The sequence below is a fragment of the Macaca thibetana genome, chromosome 20 (assembly GCF_024542745.1).
Source record: "Macaca thibetana thibetana isolate TM-01 chromosome 20, ASM2454274v1, whole genome shotgun sequence".
Lineage (NCBI taxonomy): Eukaryota > Metazoa > Chordata > Mammalia > Primates > Cercopithecidae > Macaca > Macaca thibetana.
The window spans coordinates 27,084,826-27,102,384 of record NC_065597.1 but is presented as its reverse complement, the minus strand read 5'-3'; the positions used below and the strand labels follow the sequence as shown (position 1 = coordinate 27,102,384).

At 45.1% G+C, this 17,559-nt stretch overlaps 1 protein-coding gene across 1 annotated transcript in view; it reads left to right on the top strand.

Annotated features, from left to right (window-relative positions):
* MBTPS1 (membrane bound transcription factor peptidase, site 1) overlaps nt 1–17,559 on the top strand; it is a 65,392-nt gene that overhangs the window by 23,484 nt on the left and 24,349 nt on the right. Inside the window, exons 5-11 of the mRNA XM_050775043.1 lie at nt 91–201; nt 647–756; nt 2,096–2,212; nt 3,020–3,087; nt 6,601–6,703; nt 9,219–9,370; nt 12,438–12,599. Of these exons, the coding sequence (XP_050631000.1) occupies nt 91–201; nt 647–756; nt 2,096–2,212; nt 3,020–3,087; nt 6,601–6,703; nt 9,219–9,370; nt 12,438–12,599 (823 nt within the window). The remainder of the gene's footprint in view (nt 1–90; nt 202–646; nt 757–2,095; nt 2,213–3,019; nt 3,088–6,600; nt 6,704–9,218; nt 9,371–12,437; nt 12,600–17,559) is intronic.

Here is a 17,559-nt window from a genome sequence, read left to right as displayed (position 1 = left end):
TGGGTCCCAGGAAAGAATGTATTTTACAGGCAAAATCCAAAAAGATGATTTCTTCAGACATGATTGTGTTTGCTTTCTTTTCCGAATAAGGTGCTAACGTAAGAGTTGCTGTTTTTGACACTGGGCTGAGCGAGAAGCATCCCCACTTCAAAAATGTGAAGGAGAGAACCAACTGGACCAACGAGCGAACGCTGGACGATGGTGGGTCTCAGTGGCAGTGAGAACGTGGTCATGTGTGGACGTAGGACATCACTCCTGTCCTCTCTGATTGATTGAGAGTGTGTTTAGTGCATGATTCCACAGTCTGTCCAGCAATTATTCAGACAAGCCCAAGTTGTTACTGTGCCTTTTGTTGCGGCAGAAACTGCTCTGAATACCTCAGAGGATGTCGGGAAGTAGCGCTTCAGGAGAGAGTGGGGATGCCTGTTGCGGGGGCAGCTCCCTGTCCGGAAGAGCCGGGAGGTGGCTAGACCTGGAAGGGGTGCTTGTGCCAGTGATGTCCAAGGGGATCATAGAGCGGCAGCAGAGGCCCTTCTCTCTCCAGCACTTGGAAATGGAAGGCTGTGAAACTCATGGCCTGGAATGTTGCATCCTGGCACTTGCTATCCAGTGTGTTTAATGGGATTGTTTTCTTTATGGACTACAGGGTTGGGCCATGGTACATTCGTGGCAGGTGTGATAGCCAGCATGAGGGAGTGCCAAGGATTTGCTCCAGATGCAGAGCTTCACATTTTCAGGGTCTTTACCAATAATCAGGTAGGTGTTTTGAGGACCCCTGAAACTTGAGGAATTCATACTGAAATGTAAAAAGCAGAATCACTGGACTTTACACACTTGTGTAAAAGAAGTGCACGTCAGTGACGCTGAGCCATTCATACCGCAGCACACGTGCCCAGTTTACTGTTCCTCTGCCTCCTGGGTAGCTCCACCCTTCTCCCACCAACCACTGTGTCAACCTAACTTGAACACTGAAGACCCTGCTGAGGCTACTACTTACAACGATTCTTTGATTTCCCTTGTTTCTTCTCTACCTCCAGGCTTCCCCAGACCTCTGTGCCCTGGGTCGGGTGTCTGCATGATAGAATAGAACAGTTGCACATAGAATAAGTGTGTTTGCCTCCCTGATTGGGTTCCTACCACCTTCAGCTGTTTTATTTACCTCTGTGTCCCCACACCTGGCATTGTGTTGGGTAATGTGAGTTTACAAGCCTTATTCCTTCACTATTCATTTGGAAACTATAGAAAAGGGAGAGGGTCCTAGTATTTGTTTCTTTTTTCATCATTTATTTTTTAAGGTTAATTTTTGAATATTAATGCATAGCTCAGAAATGTCAAAAGGTAACACAGTGAGGCCCCCACCCCTGTCCCTGTCCAGCAGGTTCTTTCCTCACTTGCCCGTGTGTCTCGTGTGATGATGTTCCTTTCTTATACCTCCTTCTAGAATTCCTTTGGTGTATGTAACAAAATATAAATACGTGGTCTTTTAAAAGTCTTTTAAAAACATAATCATTGCATTGCTTCTCTTCGTACTGTAACCTTAATTTTATATTTTTAAAAAAGCAACAGCTGAAGGTGATCCACAAAGTAATGTACCTTTTGTAAGGAACATAGGAGCATTTGAACATCAGAGGACTAATACTATGAAATAACTGTTACCGCTGCCGTTTGTCCTTCAGTCTGTTTAGGAATGAAGAAGGTTAGATAGATAAGTTGAACTATTCCAAAATGCTTAACTTCATAGAAGTGCCTTGGGATGAGTCCTTTTACAGGAGAGGAGAGGGGCAGTTGGAAGCGTGGGTGTTTTCTAGGAAGGCATTCTTTGTGTGGAGAGCTGTGCATTTAACCTGGAGAGACAGGCCACCTGCGGAACACAGCTGTCTCTTCCTTAGGTTCAGCTCCAAGGACTTAGAACTTCTAGGTGTTGTATTTTACTCTCCAGAGCATTATGCATACTCAGGATTTATTTCTGGTTTTAAGTTAAAAAAAAAAATTGAGGGAAATACTGTATGATTTTAAGAGCCTTAGAAATAAAAACTGTCCTAGCTCTTTAAGACTTAATTGAAACACTAAGCAGACTGTTTTAATATTTAACTAGGTATCTTACACATCTTGGTTTTTGGACGCCTTCAACTATGCCATCTTAAAGAAGATTGACGTGTTAAACCTCAGCATCGGCGGCCCGGACTTCATGGATCATCCCTTTGTTGACAAGGTTTGTGGAGTCACTGCACACAGGGTTTGGGTGACAGCTCCTGCTCTTTCGCAGCCCAACTTTGCATCATATCTAGTGTGTTGGTAGCTTTTCATCCAGGTGGTGACAGCTTTGTGAGAACAGATGGCTAATGACGTGCGCTTCAGTGATGTGCATGTCATAAGTTGAGTGGGTTAGAGGCCTTAGAGTAGGTGTTTATAAGGAGCACATGGTGCCTTGCTGGTTCTTTTTTTTGTATTTTTTTTTTCTTTGAGATGGAGTTTGATTCTTGTTGGCCAGGCTGGAGTGCAGTGGCGTGGTCTTGGCTCACTGCAACCCGCCTCCCAGGCTCAAGCGGTTCTCCTGTCTCAGCCTCCCAAGTAGCTGGGACTACAGGCGCCTGCCACCATGCCCGGCTAATTTTTGTATTTTTAGTAGAGACGGGGTTTCACCATGTTGGCCAGGCTGGTCTCCAACTCCTGACCTCAGGTGATCTGCCTGCCTCGGCCTCCCAAAGTGCTGGGATTACAGGCGTGCGCTACCATGCCCTGCCGATTCTTTCTTACCTAAACATGCAATTTGTGTTTTCCTGAAAGTGACTAGAAAGTCAGCATCTGCTCTGTGCGCTGCGTGCTTCTCCGTCCCGGGTGGTATTCTCTAAGCCTGCAAGTTGCCAGCACATCCACCTTTATAATGGTTCAGTGCTGCTTTTTTAGAACTGTTTTTTGATGTTGTGTATGGTTGTTTTTGTTTTTGTTTTTGTTTTTTTTTTGGACAATTATACATTAAGAGTGGTATACTTTCATTAAATAAATGCTCATTTTGTAGGTGTGGGAATTAACAGCTAACAACGTAATCATGGTTTCTGCTATTGGCAATGACGGACCTCTTTATGGGTAAGTAGCCCCAGCAGGGATGACCTTGGGGATTTTTTCCCCCTTAAATAACTGAAAAAGTGTTATCTGTTTGTGTATTCACCTATGGTTACCTGTTTATATCTGTCTAAAACTTTGTCTTAAGGATGTTTTCCTCATGTAAAAAAATACTGTAGGATGTATGATGAACACCCAGGTACTCACCACCCACCTCAGCAGTTGTCACCTCAAGGCCAGTCTTCCTTCTATTTATATGTCTTGAAAATTTTGTTACAAATAGTAATTTAGAAGCCTAAAGTTTTTATTCTACTATTTTTTTCCCCAAAAAATCAATCAGAAAAGTGAATCTATTAGAAAGGGATTCTGCAGTGTTGATGAGATCTGTGTGCGAAGCACTGGGGTAAAGAGGCAAACGGAAGAGGTTTCTGCCTATCTCTGAAAGAGCAGGTGCGAGCACCGTGACACTCGTTCGCGGACGAAGTGCTGGCGGGCCTGATGGCAACATGGACAGTGCTTTGGGAGTTGATGAGAGGGATCATGTAGGAGGGAGGCAGGGAGGACGGTGTCACAGGGGGGCCTTCGTGCTGAACTTAAGCAGCACGAGATGTGAAACATTTGCCACTGAATCCCAGCCAGTACACTCCAGTCTGGTTCGAGGTCTCAGTTTTCTTTCCACCAGCAGCTTCGTTTTATTCTCTAGATAATATTTATAAGTCATTTCTTGTGCTCAGTTTCTGTAGGATGCTTTATGCAAATCCAGGGTGTAATAGGAGGTGAAGCTATGTGAAGTTCATGTTTGTATATCTCAGAAAACGTGGATATTGGCATTCATAGGATTCTAGCCTGGTAGTTGAGTAAATGATCCTAACCCTCATTAGAGGTCCAGCGTTCTGGATTTTGCTGTGGCATCAGTGATACGTATCAGGAGCCATAGATGCAAGTGGCACGAACATACCCTTGCTGTAGCTCTGCCGTGACAAACTCCAGTTATTAAGTCATCTCGTCAGGTGTTCTTGTCTCCTTTTTAAATATTCGTCCCATTTTTGATGTCCCTACTCATGGCTGGCACTCACCAGTTCAGAGTCACCGGGTGTCAGTGTTTCCTAGCCTGTTTTCCTATCTGAGTCTTTTCCCACCCCAGCCCTTCCAGCATGGACAGGGATGAAAGTAGGTGTGGAAGCAGACAAGTCCGACCTGCTGCTTACAGCTGAGGCACCGTCACTTCTCTGAGCCCCAGCTCCCTCACCTGTCATGGGAGCAGAGAGCAGCCCGCATGGTGCCTGTGAGGCTGAAATCAGACAGTGCGGGGAGGAGAGCACCATGAATGCCGACGATGCTCTGTGAATGACAGCTGCTCTTTCTGTTTTGTGTGTATTTCTACCGTTCAAACATATTCTAGCAGTTTTCTAATCAAGAATCTGCAGCGGATTATTATTGCCTAATAGATGAAATCCACATTTTTCTTTTGGTTTTCAAGGTCTTCAGTATTCTGGACTGAATTGCAAACTTTTTCTATAAAGGGTCAGATAATGAATAGTTTAGGCTTTATGGTGTGAAAGCAGCTGTGGGTGATCTATATGTAAATGAACATGACTGTGTTCCAGGAACGCTGTATTTGCAAAAACAGGTGTGGGCTGGTTTGGCCCATGGGCCGTAGTTGGCCAACTCCAGCCAGAATCTCGGTTCACCTTGATCTTCCACTTCCCCACACACACCTTCCTGGAATAAGTGTCCGCCTTCTGTTTCTTTCAGGTCTTCCGCACCCCGTCCCTCTGCCCATCTTCCTGGCCACGCCTGTCTGGATTGTCAGCTCTTTCACATACTATTCTGACTGCTTTCTCACATGCTGGCTGCTGTTCTGAAACCCTGTGGCTTTTGTGGGTGGTTGCACTCGATAGCTTCTTATCAGAGTTGTGAGTTTATAGTGGGTTGGAGGAGCAGAGCCTTGCAAGGAAGGCCCCGTCTCCACCTTGTTTGTACGCTCGTGCTGCCTCACACAGACCTGGGCACCTGCTGGCTGTTGCAGTGATGGGACATGGCATATGATCACAGCAGCCCAGCTTGTGGCGGGTGTGGTTTTTTCTGCTTGGGCATCTGGTGGGACTCCTCCCAGGGCTGGTCTGAGGACAGTAATGTGCATACGTCAGCTCCTCTGGGAGCGAGGCACACATCCTCCGGTCCGCTTTGCTGTGGTCTCTTTCTCTTTCTCTGTGGTCCTGCGCTCTTTGTGGTGCTTAATGTCTTCTCTTATTTTTTATTATTATTATTATTTTTTTTTGAGCGAGTCTGCAGCCTCAGATCTCCACTCACCCTCGGGTTCCCGCCATTTTTCAGTACCACCGCGCCCGGCTAATTTTTGTATTTTTAGTAATATTTCTTAATGCCCCCCAAAGTGCTGGGATTACATTTTTTAAGAGTTTAAAGTACACTAAGCATTATAGGGATTGACAGGTAGAGGAGGGTGGAAAGGTGGTATTTTTTTGGTCACCTTCGGTGGGAGTTTCTATCAGTGACTTCTGTACCAACCTCTGCTCCTTGTGTTCCTGGGAATGTGTAAACATCTAGCATCAGTCATCAGAAAATCATTATTGGTTCTTCTGAATGCTGGTAGGATATTGGTGGCCAGTGGGCTGAGAAGGCAGTACCACTTTGTCTCGGTGTGTTGGGAATTGTCAGTTAAAAACACTCTAGAAGGAGAACTTCATGCTGCTCTTATCTTGTAAGCCACTTGGAATCAGTTGTAGTTCTTGAGTTGTCAAAGAGTTCATTTTTTTGGTAGTATAGCCATAATAGATAAAGCTTAGCAATGCAGTTTTATAACTGAGTGTCTCATATTTTCAAATAGTTCACCTTTATCTTGACTTTGTGGTTTACACATTTTTGCCATTATTTATTTCACTATAATTTCTTTGCAGATCTAGTGCACGTAAGGTATTGGAGAGATCTAAGGAGCTCAAGATTACAGAGTAATGATAGTCCTTCCACAGTTCCCTAGGAGGAGGGTAGAACACCACCACAGAAGGTCAATTGAAAACTTACCACTTCCTGACCTTGGCAGATGCAAATGTGTGGTTACGGTTTCTTCCCAGAGAAGTGTGTGATTTAGTTGGGGAGTTAAGATGAATGTACTGGGAACAGTTTGAAAGTGATGTGAGAATGTGTCATTAGATGAACTGTGATCATGTTAAGTGTTGTGAAGTTCAAGGCAAGTACAGATCCTTAAGGCTTGGATTGCTGGAGGGAAAAAGTGAGCCTTGAGTCTCACTTTTTAGCCCCAGTGTGCCAAGTTGACAGGGAGGAGAAGAAAGGAGGGGCGTTCCAGGTGAGAGGGTGTAATTGGAGCACAATATGAACGTGGCAGAGTCATGCATTTCACAGGACAGCCGTGAGGAGCTGCACACATCTTCCCGCAGAAGAAGCTCATACAGTCTTAGATTGTTCTGGGAGTATTTGCCCTGGTTTGAATCATCCATTTTAAATTATTTCTCTTGTTTTTCTTCTTTTCTTTTGTCTTTTTTTTTTGTCTCAATATAGCACTCTGAATAACCCTGCTGATCAAATGGATGTGATTGGAGTAGGCGGCATTGACTTTGAAGATAACATCGCCCGCTTTTCTTCAAGGGGAATGACTACCTGGGTACACTTTTCTTTGCTAAATAACTGTATTTAGCTGGACAGACTACTGTGGTTAGTGGCACCGGTTGTTCATGAGCCGTGGGGTGTATTTGTAAGTGCACAGACACCCTCACATTCCTGGGTGAATAGCTGGGGCTGTGAGTGCCTGCCCAGCCATGAGGACGAGAGATCTGGCCCCTTCAGCATCTGCCCCTTCACTCTGGCAAGTGCACAGCTGCTGTGATCATTCTAAGTGTGTCTCCCAGTTTCAGTTATTAACTGATTTCTGAGGAACTCATCTTTTTTTTTTTTTTTTTTTTTTTTTTTTTTTTTTTTTTGAGACAGAGTCTCACTCTGTCGCCCAGGCTGGAGTGCAGTGGCCGCATCTCAGCTCACTGCAAGCTCCGCCTCCCAGGTTTACACCATTCTCCTGCCTCAGCCTCCCAAGTAGCTGGGACCACAGGCACCCGCCACCTCGCCCGGCTAGTTTTTTTGTATTTTTTTAGTAGAGACAAGGTTTCACTGGGTTAGCCAGGATGGTCTCAATCTCCTGACCTCGTGATCCGCCCGTCTCAGCCTCCCAAAGTGCTGGGATTACAGGCTTGAGCCACCGCGCCCGGCCTGAACTCATCTTTAGGTGAATTGGGTTCCTGCCCATTTACCCTATCTAGTAGTGGTAACCATTTACCCTATCTAGTAGTGGTAACTGTTTACCCTATCTAGTAGTGGTAAGCAGTCCTCCTCAGTGGTAGGTGAGGTGATTTTTTTTTTTTTTTTTTTTTTTTTTGCGGGGGGCCTTAAGAAGTTGGAGAAGCCATTGAGAACAGCTTAATATCAACTCTGCTAACCCAGAAACAATTGCATTTAGCTGGACAAATTCAAAATAACTGCTACAGTTAATAATTCAGCTGTTCGGGGTTTAATTATGCAGCAAATTCACCCACCTTTACCTGTCAAAGTTTGATGAAAAATTAGATGCTCATGCAGAACAGCAATTGTGTACCTTTGCCCTCACGGTGGCTGAGGGGAGCACCCGCCCTTCGCTTTCTTCAGGGTCAGAGCATCTGTCCTTGCTTTAACTTCACGTGTCACACTCGGAGGCCTCAGATAAGTCCCTGCAAAGATTCCCAACTGCCTGGGAACACTGTGGGCCTCGTCCACACTGCAGCACTTTACAGGATAGCCTTTGTACTGTGCCTTCAAACTGAGCCTTTGTACTGTGACAGTGTCAGCCCCTAGCGTCCCCGCCACTCAGCCTCACCAGGGGTCCCCGCCTCCCACACTCACATGCCTCTTCCTGGAGCTGACGCATTGGCTGGGGACCACTCTCTCATGTGATAGTCTGTCCAGGGCAGGCTGCATGTCCTCCCATCCATGCTCCCTCAGCATGTTCCTTGTGCTGCCAGATACTAGGAAACTGCATCCGCCACTTTGTCCCCAGCTCCCCGTGTAAACGCTCTCACCGAACCATGACGAGATGTCACGTCCATGGCCTTCATCACCAACCAGCTTTTTAATGGCATTTGAGAAGTGTCCCTCCATCATCACAGCTGCAGTGGAGGGTGCCTTCACTCGGTGTCCCAGTGTGTGTGTCCACGGTCCTTGGCCTTCCCTTCAAATTGGTCTCATGTTTTCTGACGGAATATTTCTTGTTTTGCCCCAATTCTTAAGAAGCTTAAGCGAGTACTTATTAAAACCTTATCCCAAGTTAGTCGGGTGGTTATCTTGTTCCTTCTCAATGGTTTCTTATTTCCTCTTTTACAACCATTTGAAACATCCACTCATACCTTGTACTTTTTTCCTTGTAAAGAAACATGTTTGGGTTTTTTTACATTTTAATTTTCTAATTTTTCTAACATATTTCTAAGTTTAACTTATCTAGAGATAAAGCATTTTCCGGTTTCTGGTCTTGGTGATAAGCCAGTGTGCGCTTTCTAGTCTGGCATGTCAGCAAAATTGAAATACTTATCTTTTAATTGCTTTATGCCTTTGCCGTTGTTCTGGTTGTTATAAAATATATTTTTAAAATGTTACTTTCTACGTTATCATTTAAGCTTATTTTCTGTATTGTAGTGAATTTCTTTGTTTTTTTTTTCTCTTTTGTTGGAGGCGGGGGCTGAGAGGAACAGGATCTCACTCTATTGCCCAGGCTGGAGTGCAGTGGCTCAATCACGGCTCACTGCATCCTTGACCTCCTGGGCTCAGGTGATCCTCCTGAGTAGCCAGGACTACAGGCTTGTGTCACTAGATCTAGCTAATTTTTGGGTTTTTTTGTGGAGATGGGGGTCTTGCTGTGTAGCCCAGGCTGGTCTGGAACTCCTGGGCTCAAGCAGTCCACCTGCCTCGGTCTCCCAAAGTGTTGGGATTACAGGTGTGAGCCCTGCGCCCGGCCTGGAGTGAATTTCAGACTAAAACCAGTGCCTTCCTAAGGTTATGCTGTGTAACCCATATCTCTGTTCTGATTTGATTCATTCATAACTGCATGTGGCTGTACAGCAAAGTATGAGACATAGAAACCAAGCTGCTTTTATTCATAGGAGCTACCAGGAGGCTACGGTCGCGTGAAACCTGACATTGTCACCTATGGTGCTGGCGTGCGGGGTTCTGGCGTGAAAGGGGGGTGCCGGGCCCTCTCAGGAACCAGTGTTGCTTCTCCAGTGGTTGCAGGCGCTGTCACCTTATTAGTGAGGTGAGTGCTGCCCCCCAGAGAACAGTAGCTCCCACGTCAGGACAGGAGCACTCGGTGCCAGCAGAGCAGGAGTTGTGTCTTACTTCTGCCCTGACTTGGGTTTGAGAGCTTAGGCCCTTCACAGCCTTGCTCTGTCTCTCCTCCTTCATCTCTGCAAAGAGTAGGAGTCACTTCTTTGATAGTTAGATGACTTGAATGTGAACACACTTTATAAGCTCAAGTAAACATAGGCAAAATACCTGTTTCTCTGTTTGTGTTCTGTTTTCTAATATCCCATTTATGTGCTAGAAGTGTGCTTTTTATATCCAAGCAAGCGTATGTATCAGGCAGGGAACAAAAAGTAAGATATGTCCCTGCCATATATCCTCCATTTCCTTGGGGATTCACTTAAAAAAAAAAAAATTGCATATACGTAAGATATTCAACATGATGTTATGGGATACATATAGATAGTAAAAAGGTTACTCTAGTGAAACGAATTCACACATCCATCTTCTCAGTGTTACCCATTTGTTGTTTTTGTGACAGGGACTCACCTTTTAATGTTCTCTGTAGCTAAGGATGTCAAACCCGCCAGGGACTGACAGTCACCACTCCGCTTTGTCTCACTGAATCTCCTGCAGTTGGAGTGGAGCTTAGTGACTGGAACTTAATCTTGCAGATAATGAAACTGGAAGAAAGTTCTCAAAGAGGCTGGGTGCAGTGGCTCACACCTGTAATCCCAGCACTTTGGGAGGCTGAGGGAGCAGGTCACCTGAGGTCAGGAGTTCAAGACCAAACTGATCAATGTCGTGCAACCCCGTCTCTACTAAAAATTACAAAAATTAGCCAGGCGTGGTGGTGGGCGGCTGTAATCCCAGCTACTAGGAGATTGAGGCAGGAAAATTGCTTGAACCCGGGAAGAGGAGGCTGCAGTGAACTGAGATCGCGCCACTGCACTCCAGCCTGTTTGACAGAGCAAGACTCTGTCTCAATCAGCCAATGAATAAATAAAGTTCTCCAAGCGAGTAGACCAGAGTTGATGTTCACATGCTGTCACTTTCTTCGGAGGCCCGTGTTTCCTTACTCTCAGTTATAAAAAGAAGTCTTTGGGGCTGGCATTTATCTTGTCACTGTATCTTCCCCCAAAATAAATTGTACTTCTTCTATTTAGATGAAGTTTTAGTTGAGTGTTGTGATAACACACAAAACTCTGCATATTTGGAAGTTATTCTATGCTAATTTAAAAATTAATTAATATAGGCTAATAGTATTAAATGTCTTTATATTTTAAATTCTCTTTAAGTAAATTGAATATTGATTTTAGCTTCTAGTGCCAGATATTATTTTGTTACTAATCCTTAATAAAGCTAGATGTTGGGCTGGTTGTGGTAGCTCACACCTGTAATACCAGCACTTTGGGAGGCCAAGGCAAGAGGATTGTTTGAGGCTAGTAGTTTGAGACCAGCTGGGGCAACATAGTGAGACCCCATCTCTACCAAAAAAGGGGGTAGATATCTATCTCTTTCCCCTTTTCTCTGTTCTTCCCTTACAGTTTGGAGCCAAATTCTTGAGAATGTTGACGTTGGCCAGACTGGCCTCTGGAGAATAACCGTGTGCTTGCTGGAAACACTGTCTTCTCTTCCAGTTGTTTTCCTCTCTCCAGTGTTACATCAAGTGAGGAACAGAGTGGAGGGAAGGTGGATAGTGGGCTACCTGGCCTGCTTGCACCCTGGTATTTGCCAGGTGGAGAGGACTCGGTTAGGGCTCCTGTTTCTAATTTTGTTGATTCTAGAAACAGAAAATACTGGTTCATTTCTCCTACACGCCATGATTGTTAGCGGGCAGTGAGGGCTCTGCCTTCACCGTTGAGCCCATTAGCTCTCTGCTGTTGAGTAAGCGGGCAGCCGAGGGGTCGTTCCTGTTCCCGGCAGCTTCTTTAAGTACAGATATTTTCAGCAACAAGGAAGCCTTTCAATCTCATCATCCCACTGCAGCAGATAAAAATGCCATTGTGATCATTCAGAAACACCTCTGTGTGTGACAGTCGCTCCTAATAGAAGCCGAGCAGCAGCGGCGGGCCTCCTGAGCTCCAGCCTGATGATGCTGTGAAAGGCGGTGGAACGCAACCCTTGAATTCACTTTATAGGCAGGAAGAGGAGGAAGATTGTTGACCTGTAGCTTTGAGCAGTTCTTTTATTCTGTCATTAAAAACTAATTCTGCTTCATCTCGTCTTCTTATGTCAGATTTCCCATTTAGAAAACCTGCCTAGACTCCAAGACCAACCACTATCACATACAAATATTTAGGAACTTAGGAGAGTAAGTTTTCCTTTTTTGCATACTGATATTCCCCCCTCAATTTTAGGAATTAAAATTGACTTGTATTTATAATACATAGATACATAAAAATAGATGTTTTAATGTTAGTATCACCAGGCTGAGTTCCTAGCCAGGTCACACTGTGTGTTAAAGCTTGTTCAGATGCATTCTTATGGTGAAACTGAAGGTGGCCTTAGGTCTGCGTCGTTCTGAAAGGCATCGTCCATCAGGGTGGCTCGTCCCAGACAAGCCTCCCAATTTGGAAACAAAAAGGTGAGGATTGGCTTTGGAGGCAGCGGTCCTCACTCAGACCTGTGCCTCCTGCCAGTCCTGTGTTGTGGCCCCTCCCCAGGATCTGAGTGTGCTCCTCTTCCTCCCAACCAGGCGGTGTCCCATGGCATCTTCTTCCTGTGGCCAGCAGGTTTCCCCTCCCCTGAGGAGTCAGGACGTCCTACACATTTATGCCTTCTGCAACCTATATGGTTGTTCAGTTGAATTATCAGAAACATACGTGCTACTGGTGCATTTAGCATAAATGGCCCTAGCCCATGGGTCCCGTAGAAGGTTGTGGAGCGGTCAGTCCTGGAGCAGGTACAGAAATGAGTGCGCTCTCATGCTTTCACACGGGCTGCGCCAGACAAGCACCCGTTAGATATGAAACAAGACTGCAGGCCTCTCGTGTGCACGTTTGTAGGTTAGGTTTCAGTGGTCTGATTTTCATCCGTTTACTGAGAGAACATGAACAAATGCTTGATTTTTCCTCCAGCACAGTCCAGAAGCGTGAGCTGGTGAATCCTGCTAGTATGAAGCAGGCCCTGATTGCGTCAGCCCGGAGACTCCCCGGGGTCAACATGTTTGAGCAAGGCCACGGCAAGCTCGATCTGCTCAGAGCCTATCAGATCCTCAACAGCTACAAGCCACAGGCAAGGTCAGTGCGCCATCCTGCCAATGGGACTTTCTCTCCTTCACTGGGCTCTGGGCAAATTTTCCCTCTGCACTGATACAAGCCTCGAAACAAAAAATGATGACTAAGCACAGAAATCTCGGGGTGCTCAGAGAGGTTTTTCTGCTGCTTCTACCAGGGTACTGCTGGCAGAACTGGTAGCTACTTTCGACTTACCGATGTTATCTATAATATAAATGGTTAAAAGTAATGATTTCTGAGTGGTTTGGGTTTTTTTTTTTTTTTGCTTTTGTTTACTTTTTTAGACTTGAAATAATCTTAGGTTTACAGAAATCTTGCAGAAATAGGAGAGAGTTGTCATAACAAGATTGCCCAGTTTCCCCTGATGCCACTGTTTCAGATCACTGGAGTACAGCTGTTAAAACTAACCTACGAACACTGGCCCTGTGCTGTCATTCACCTGCAGACCACATGCATCTCGCCAGCTCCCATGGTGCTCCCGTCCAGCCTGTGCCCTGCTTTGTTTTCACCCTTTATTTTGAAATGATTTTAGATTTATAGCAAAGTTTCACAAATAGTTCATGAGAACCCCTAAGTCCTTCCCAGCTTTCCCTAACCTTAGTATCTTCCGAAACCTCAGTATGAGCACCAGAGCCTGGAAATGAATCTTGGTAGCACTGCTGACCACAGCATGAGCCTCAGAATCTGGAAATGAACCTTGGTGTAGCTCTGCTGACTGACCTGCAGGCTTCATTCAGATTCTACCCATCATCCCACAGGTTCCTTCTCTGGGATCCAGTCCAGAATCCCACGTTAGATTTCATTTTCCTGTCTTCTTAGTTTCCTCTAATCACAGATGGTTCCTCCGTTTTCCTTCATCTTATTACTGGTGGTGTTCATTTTCATCATTTGATTAATGTGGTCTGTCAGTCTGGGTCCTCCAAGAAGCAGACGCCAAGCTAGGATTAGATGTTCAAAAGATTTGTGGGGAGTGAGGGCCTCTGAAGGATAAAGGCAAGGGTGTGAGAATAGGCAAGAACTGCAGTGCTGATCTGACACCGAAAAGTTAGGAGAACTGGGGAGGAGGAGGCTCGCACAGGCCTGAAAAAGTTTTAGCTCATGGGAAATCCTTGAACCAGATTGCCTGTTGGAGGAGTCCTGTGTCCCCCAGGAATGGGCCTGCCCTAGTGCCTGCTCTGTGCTTAGTCGTTGGCTGGGAGCAGCCCCAGGGGGGAAGCATGGGCTTGGCACAGACGTGTGAGGACCCGAGGGCAGCAGCTGCAGGTGTCCTCCTGTAGAGGAGACCTGAGCTGCTGGCCCTGTGGGGCCAGAGGTGGCACCTGCCGGATGTCTCCACTGTGCAGCCCCTGTTTCCTTTGTGACTTCTCAGTGTCTTGTGGAGGCGTGTTTTGAGATGGTCTTGTTTCTTCACATACTTCCACTCACTCATGTTAGCATGCCTTGATGGTTCTTGCTTTTGGTGATTACTCCTGAGGACTTTGACACATGATGATTTTCTTTTTCCTTCGTTCCATTTGTATTTATTAATTGGAACTCTGCTGGAAGGAAGAACTGTCCTTTCTCTCCCATTTATTTATTCAGTTCTTTATATCAGTATGGAAGCATAGATATTTATTTTACTCTGTGGATTGTAATAATATCATCATTTAGTTGGTCGTTCAAATTGTCCCAGAGTTGGCTGTTGGGAGCTCCGTCTAGTTGGCTTCTGTGTGTTTTCAGCATGTGTCCAGCCTTTTCTGAGCACTTTCTGTCTTCTTGGCAGCGCAGGATGTCCTGTCATGCACTTCTGTGCTCTAGCCTTGGTATCAGTTCTTTCTCCAAGCAAGTCTTTCCTGATGGCCTGTTCTAATGGTATTGAGACACCAAGACCTGGGCACTCGGGGTGCTCACAGCTGCTGTGCTCACAGTGGTTACTGCACTCTTCAGACAGAGCTGGGCAGTGTATGGACACGTGCACAGACACACACGCCTGCTTCTGTATCTGCCTATCGGTGTATGTACTGGAAACATGAGGAATGCCACCTCCAGGTTCCACCCAGTATCTCAGTGTTCATTCCAGCCTTTCCCTCTCCTTGTTTCTGTTTATTTATTTATTTCTTGTTTACAGAGATGGTCATGTTAAACCTCTGTTTCAGCTCCATTCTCCAACAGTGAGAAGCCTGGCTCTCATTATCCACAATATATTGACTTATTTGCTTAGTCCTAGTATATACATACTGAGCAGCTTTGGAATTGCTAACCCGTGTCTTTGTGAATTTTTTAAATATAGTATTTATGATAGTGCATCATTATCTTTGGCCCTACAGAATATAGTTATAATGTTTTCTTCAGTTACTTAGGTTAATTCTTTCCTTGGTGTCTATTTTTAATACAGTTGGACTCATTTATTCATATTTGTACCTTTTTAGATTTCCCCCACATCCTGATTGATTAGAACTTATTGGGTATGTGAAACATTACTGTGGTTCTAAGGATGTGTTAGTTTGTTCTTGCATTGCTATAAAAAAAATACCTGAGACTGGGTAATTTATAAAGAAAAGAGGTTCAACTGGCTCTTGGTTCTGCAGGCTGTACCGGAAGCATAGCGCCAGCACCTGCTTCTGGGGAGGCTTCAGGAAGCTTCCAATTATGGCAGAAGGTGAAGGGGAGCCGGCACATCACATGGCAAGAGAGTGGGGAGGTACCAGACTTTTAAACACCCAGATTTTGCCTGAACTGAGCAAGAACTCAGTTATCACCAAAGGGATGGTGCTAAACCAGCCATGAGGGATCTGCCCCCATGGTCCCGTCACCTCCCACAGGCCCACCTCCAACATTGGGGATTACAAGTCAGCATGAACCTTGGAGGGGACAAGCATCCAAACCATGTCAGTTCCCATTCGCTCATTATTTCTACCAGGCTTCCACACACGCCTTAGGTAACGATCACATCAGGTTTGGGTTTATCCTTCCCCCCGCCCCTGCCACCCCACAAATGAGCACATACATAGAAGGATAGCATCGTTGTGGATATTCTTTTGGATTCTGCTTTTTTCACTTAACGTCTTGGAAATCTCTCCACGTGAGTGCATAGAGATTCTCTTTCTTTTTCACAATCATATCCTGTGAATGTACAATTGTTTAAGCCATTACTTGTCTACATGTGGGCTTTTAAATTGTTTCCAGTATTTTGTAATTATAAACTTGCAATGAATAACCTCAGGCCTGTGTGTCTTAGTTTTGTTGGAGGTGTTCCTTCAGGGTAAATTCCTAAAAATTTACGCTGCTCAGCATTGAGAGTGTCCAGTAGCTGTCTTAGGTAAGGTGGCACTGCTGGTCCAGGTTGAGAGCGTCTGGTAGCTCTGTTAGGTAAAGTGGCATTGCTGGTCAGCGTTGAGAGCATTGGGTAATTCTGTTAGGCATTGCTTTGTTTCTCTGCAGAAGGGTTGTGCCTGTTTGTGTTGTGTGAGCAGTGTGCATGAGTGCTGGTTTCCCCAGAGCCTCACCGACAGAATGTTCTGTCATACTTGTTACCTTTTACAAATCTGATTGGTAAGGAATAGTATTTCTGTGTTGTTTAATTCGCATTTCTCTATTTATGAATGAGTTTGAACACCTAAGTCTGTGTTTAAGAGCTATTTTTTTTTTTACCTTTCTTGTGAATTGTCTGTTCATTTCTTTTTCTTTTTTTTTTTTTTTTTTGAGACGGAGTCATGCTCTGTCGCCCAGGCTGGAGTGCAGTGGCCGGATCTCAGCTCACTGCAAGCTCCGCCTCCCGGGTTCACGCCAGTCTCCTGCCTCAGCCTCCCAAGTAGCTGGGACTACAGGCGCCCGCCACTTCGCCCGGCTAGTTTTTTGTATTTTTTAGTAGAGACGGGGTTTCACCGTGTTAGCCAGGATGGTCTCGATCTCCTGACCTCGTGATCCGCCCGTCTCGGCCTCCCAAAGTGCTGGGATTACAGGCTTGAGCCACCGCGCCCGGCCTCATTTCTTTTTCAATGGGGTTTTTGGCCCCTCTTTAGAGTTCTCAATATATTAGGGTTAGTAACCCTCTGTCAGGGATGCATGTTGCAGATTTTTCTGCCACTTTGTCATTGTCTTTTGACTTTAATGTAAGATGTTTTTGCCATGCAGTTGTTGTTTTTTAATAGTCACATTTGTTACTCTTCTGCTGATGCCTCTAGATTTTGAGTCCTTAGAAAGTCTTTTTCTGCACTGAGGTAGATAAAAGAGAAATGCACCCATGTTTTCTTCTAATACTTGTTTGCTTTCTTTTATTTACTTGAGATTCCTTGATCCATTTGGAGTTTTATTTTTGTGTATTGTTTGGAAGTATGGATCTAATTTTTTCTTTTGCCAAATGGCCACCCATTTGTTAAAGCTCTTGTGATTAAAAAGTTCATCTTTGCCTCAGTGATTTGAGATACTGTCTTTATTACGTATTAAGTTTTCATGTGTATTAGGTCTATCCCTGAGGTTTCCATTCTGTTCCACTGGTCTGTCTGTCCATGTACTGGTACCACACTGTTTTGATTATAAATACTTTGTAGCATGTTTTTAATGTCTGTTAGTGCTAGTTCCTCTTGTATTTTTTTTTTCAGTGTTTTCTTGAGTATTCTTTTTTCTTTCTTTTTTTTTTGTGGCAGGGTCTTGCTCTGTGGCTCAGGCTGGAGTGTAGTTACATGATCTTGCTTCACTGTAACCTCTGCCCTCTGAGCTCAGGTGATTCTCCCATCTCAGCCTTCCAAGTAGGCGGACTGCAGGTACACACCCCTATGCCTGGCTCATTTTTCTATTTTTAGTAGAGACAGGGTTTCGCCATGTTGCCCAGGCTAGTCTTGAACTCCTAGGCTCAAGCCATCCTCCCGCCTCGGCCTCTCAAAGTGCCCCCAAAGAGATGACACGTGTAAGTCACTGCACCCGGCCCTTCTTGGCTATGCTTACATGTTTGTTTTCTTCATATGAATTTTCATATCAACTTACT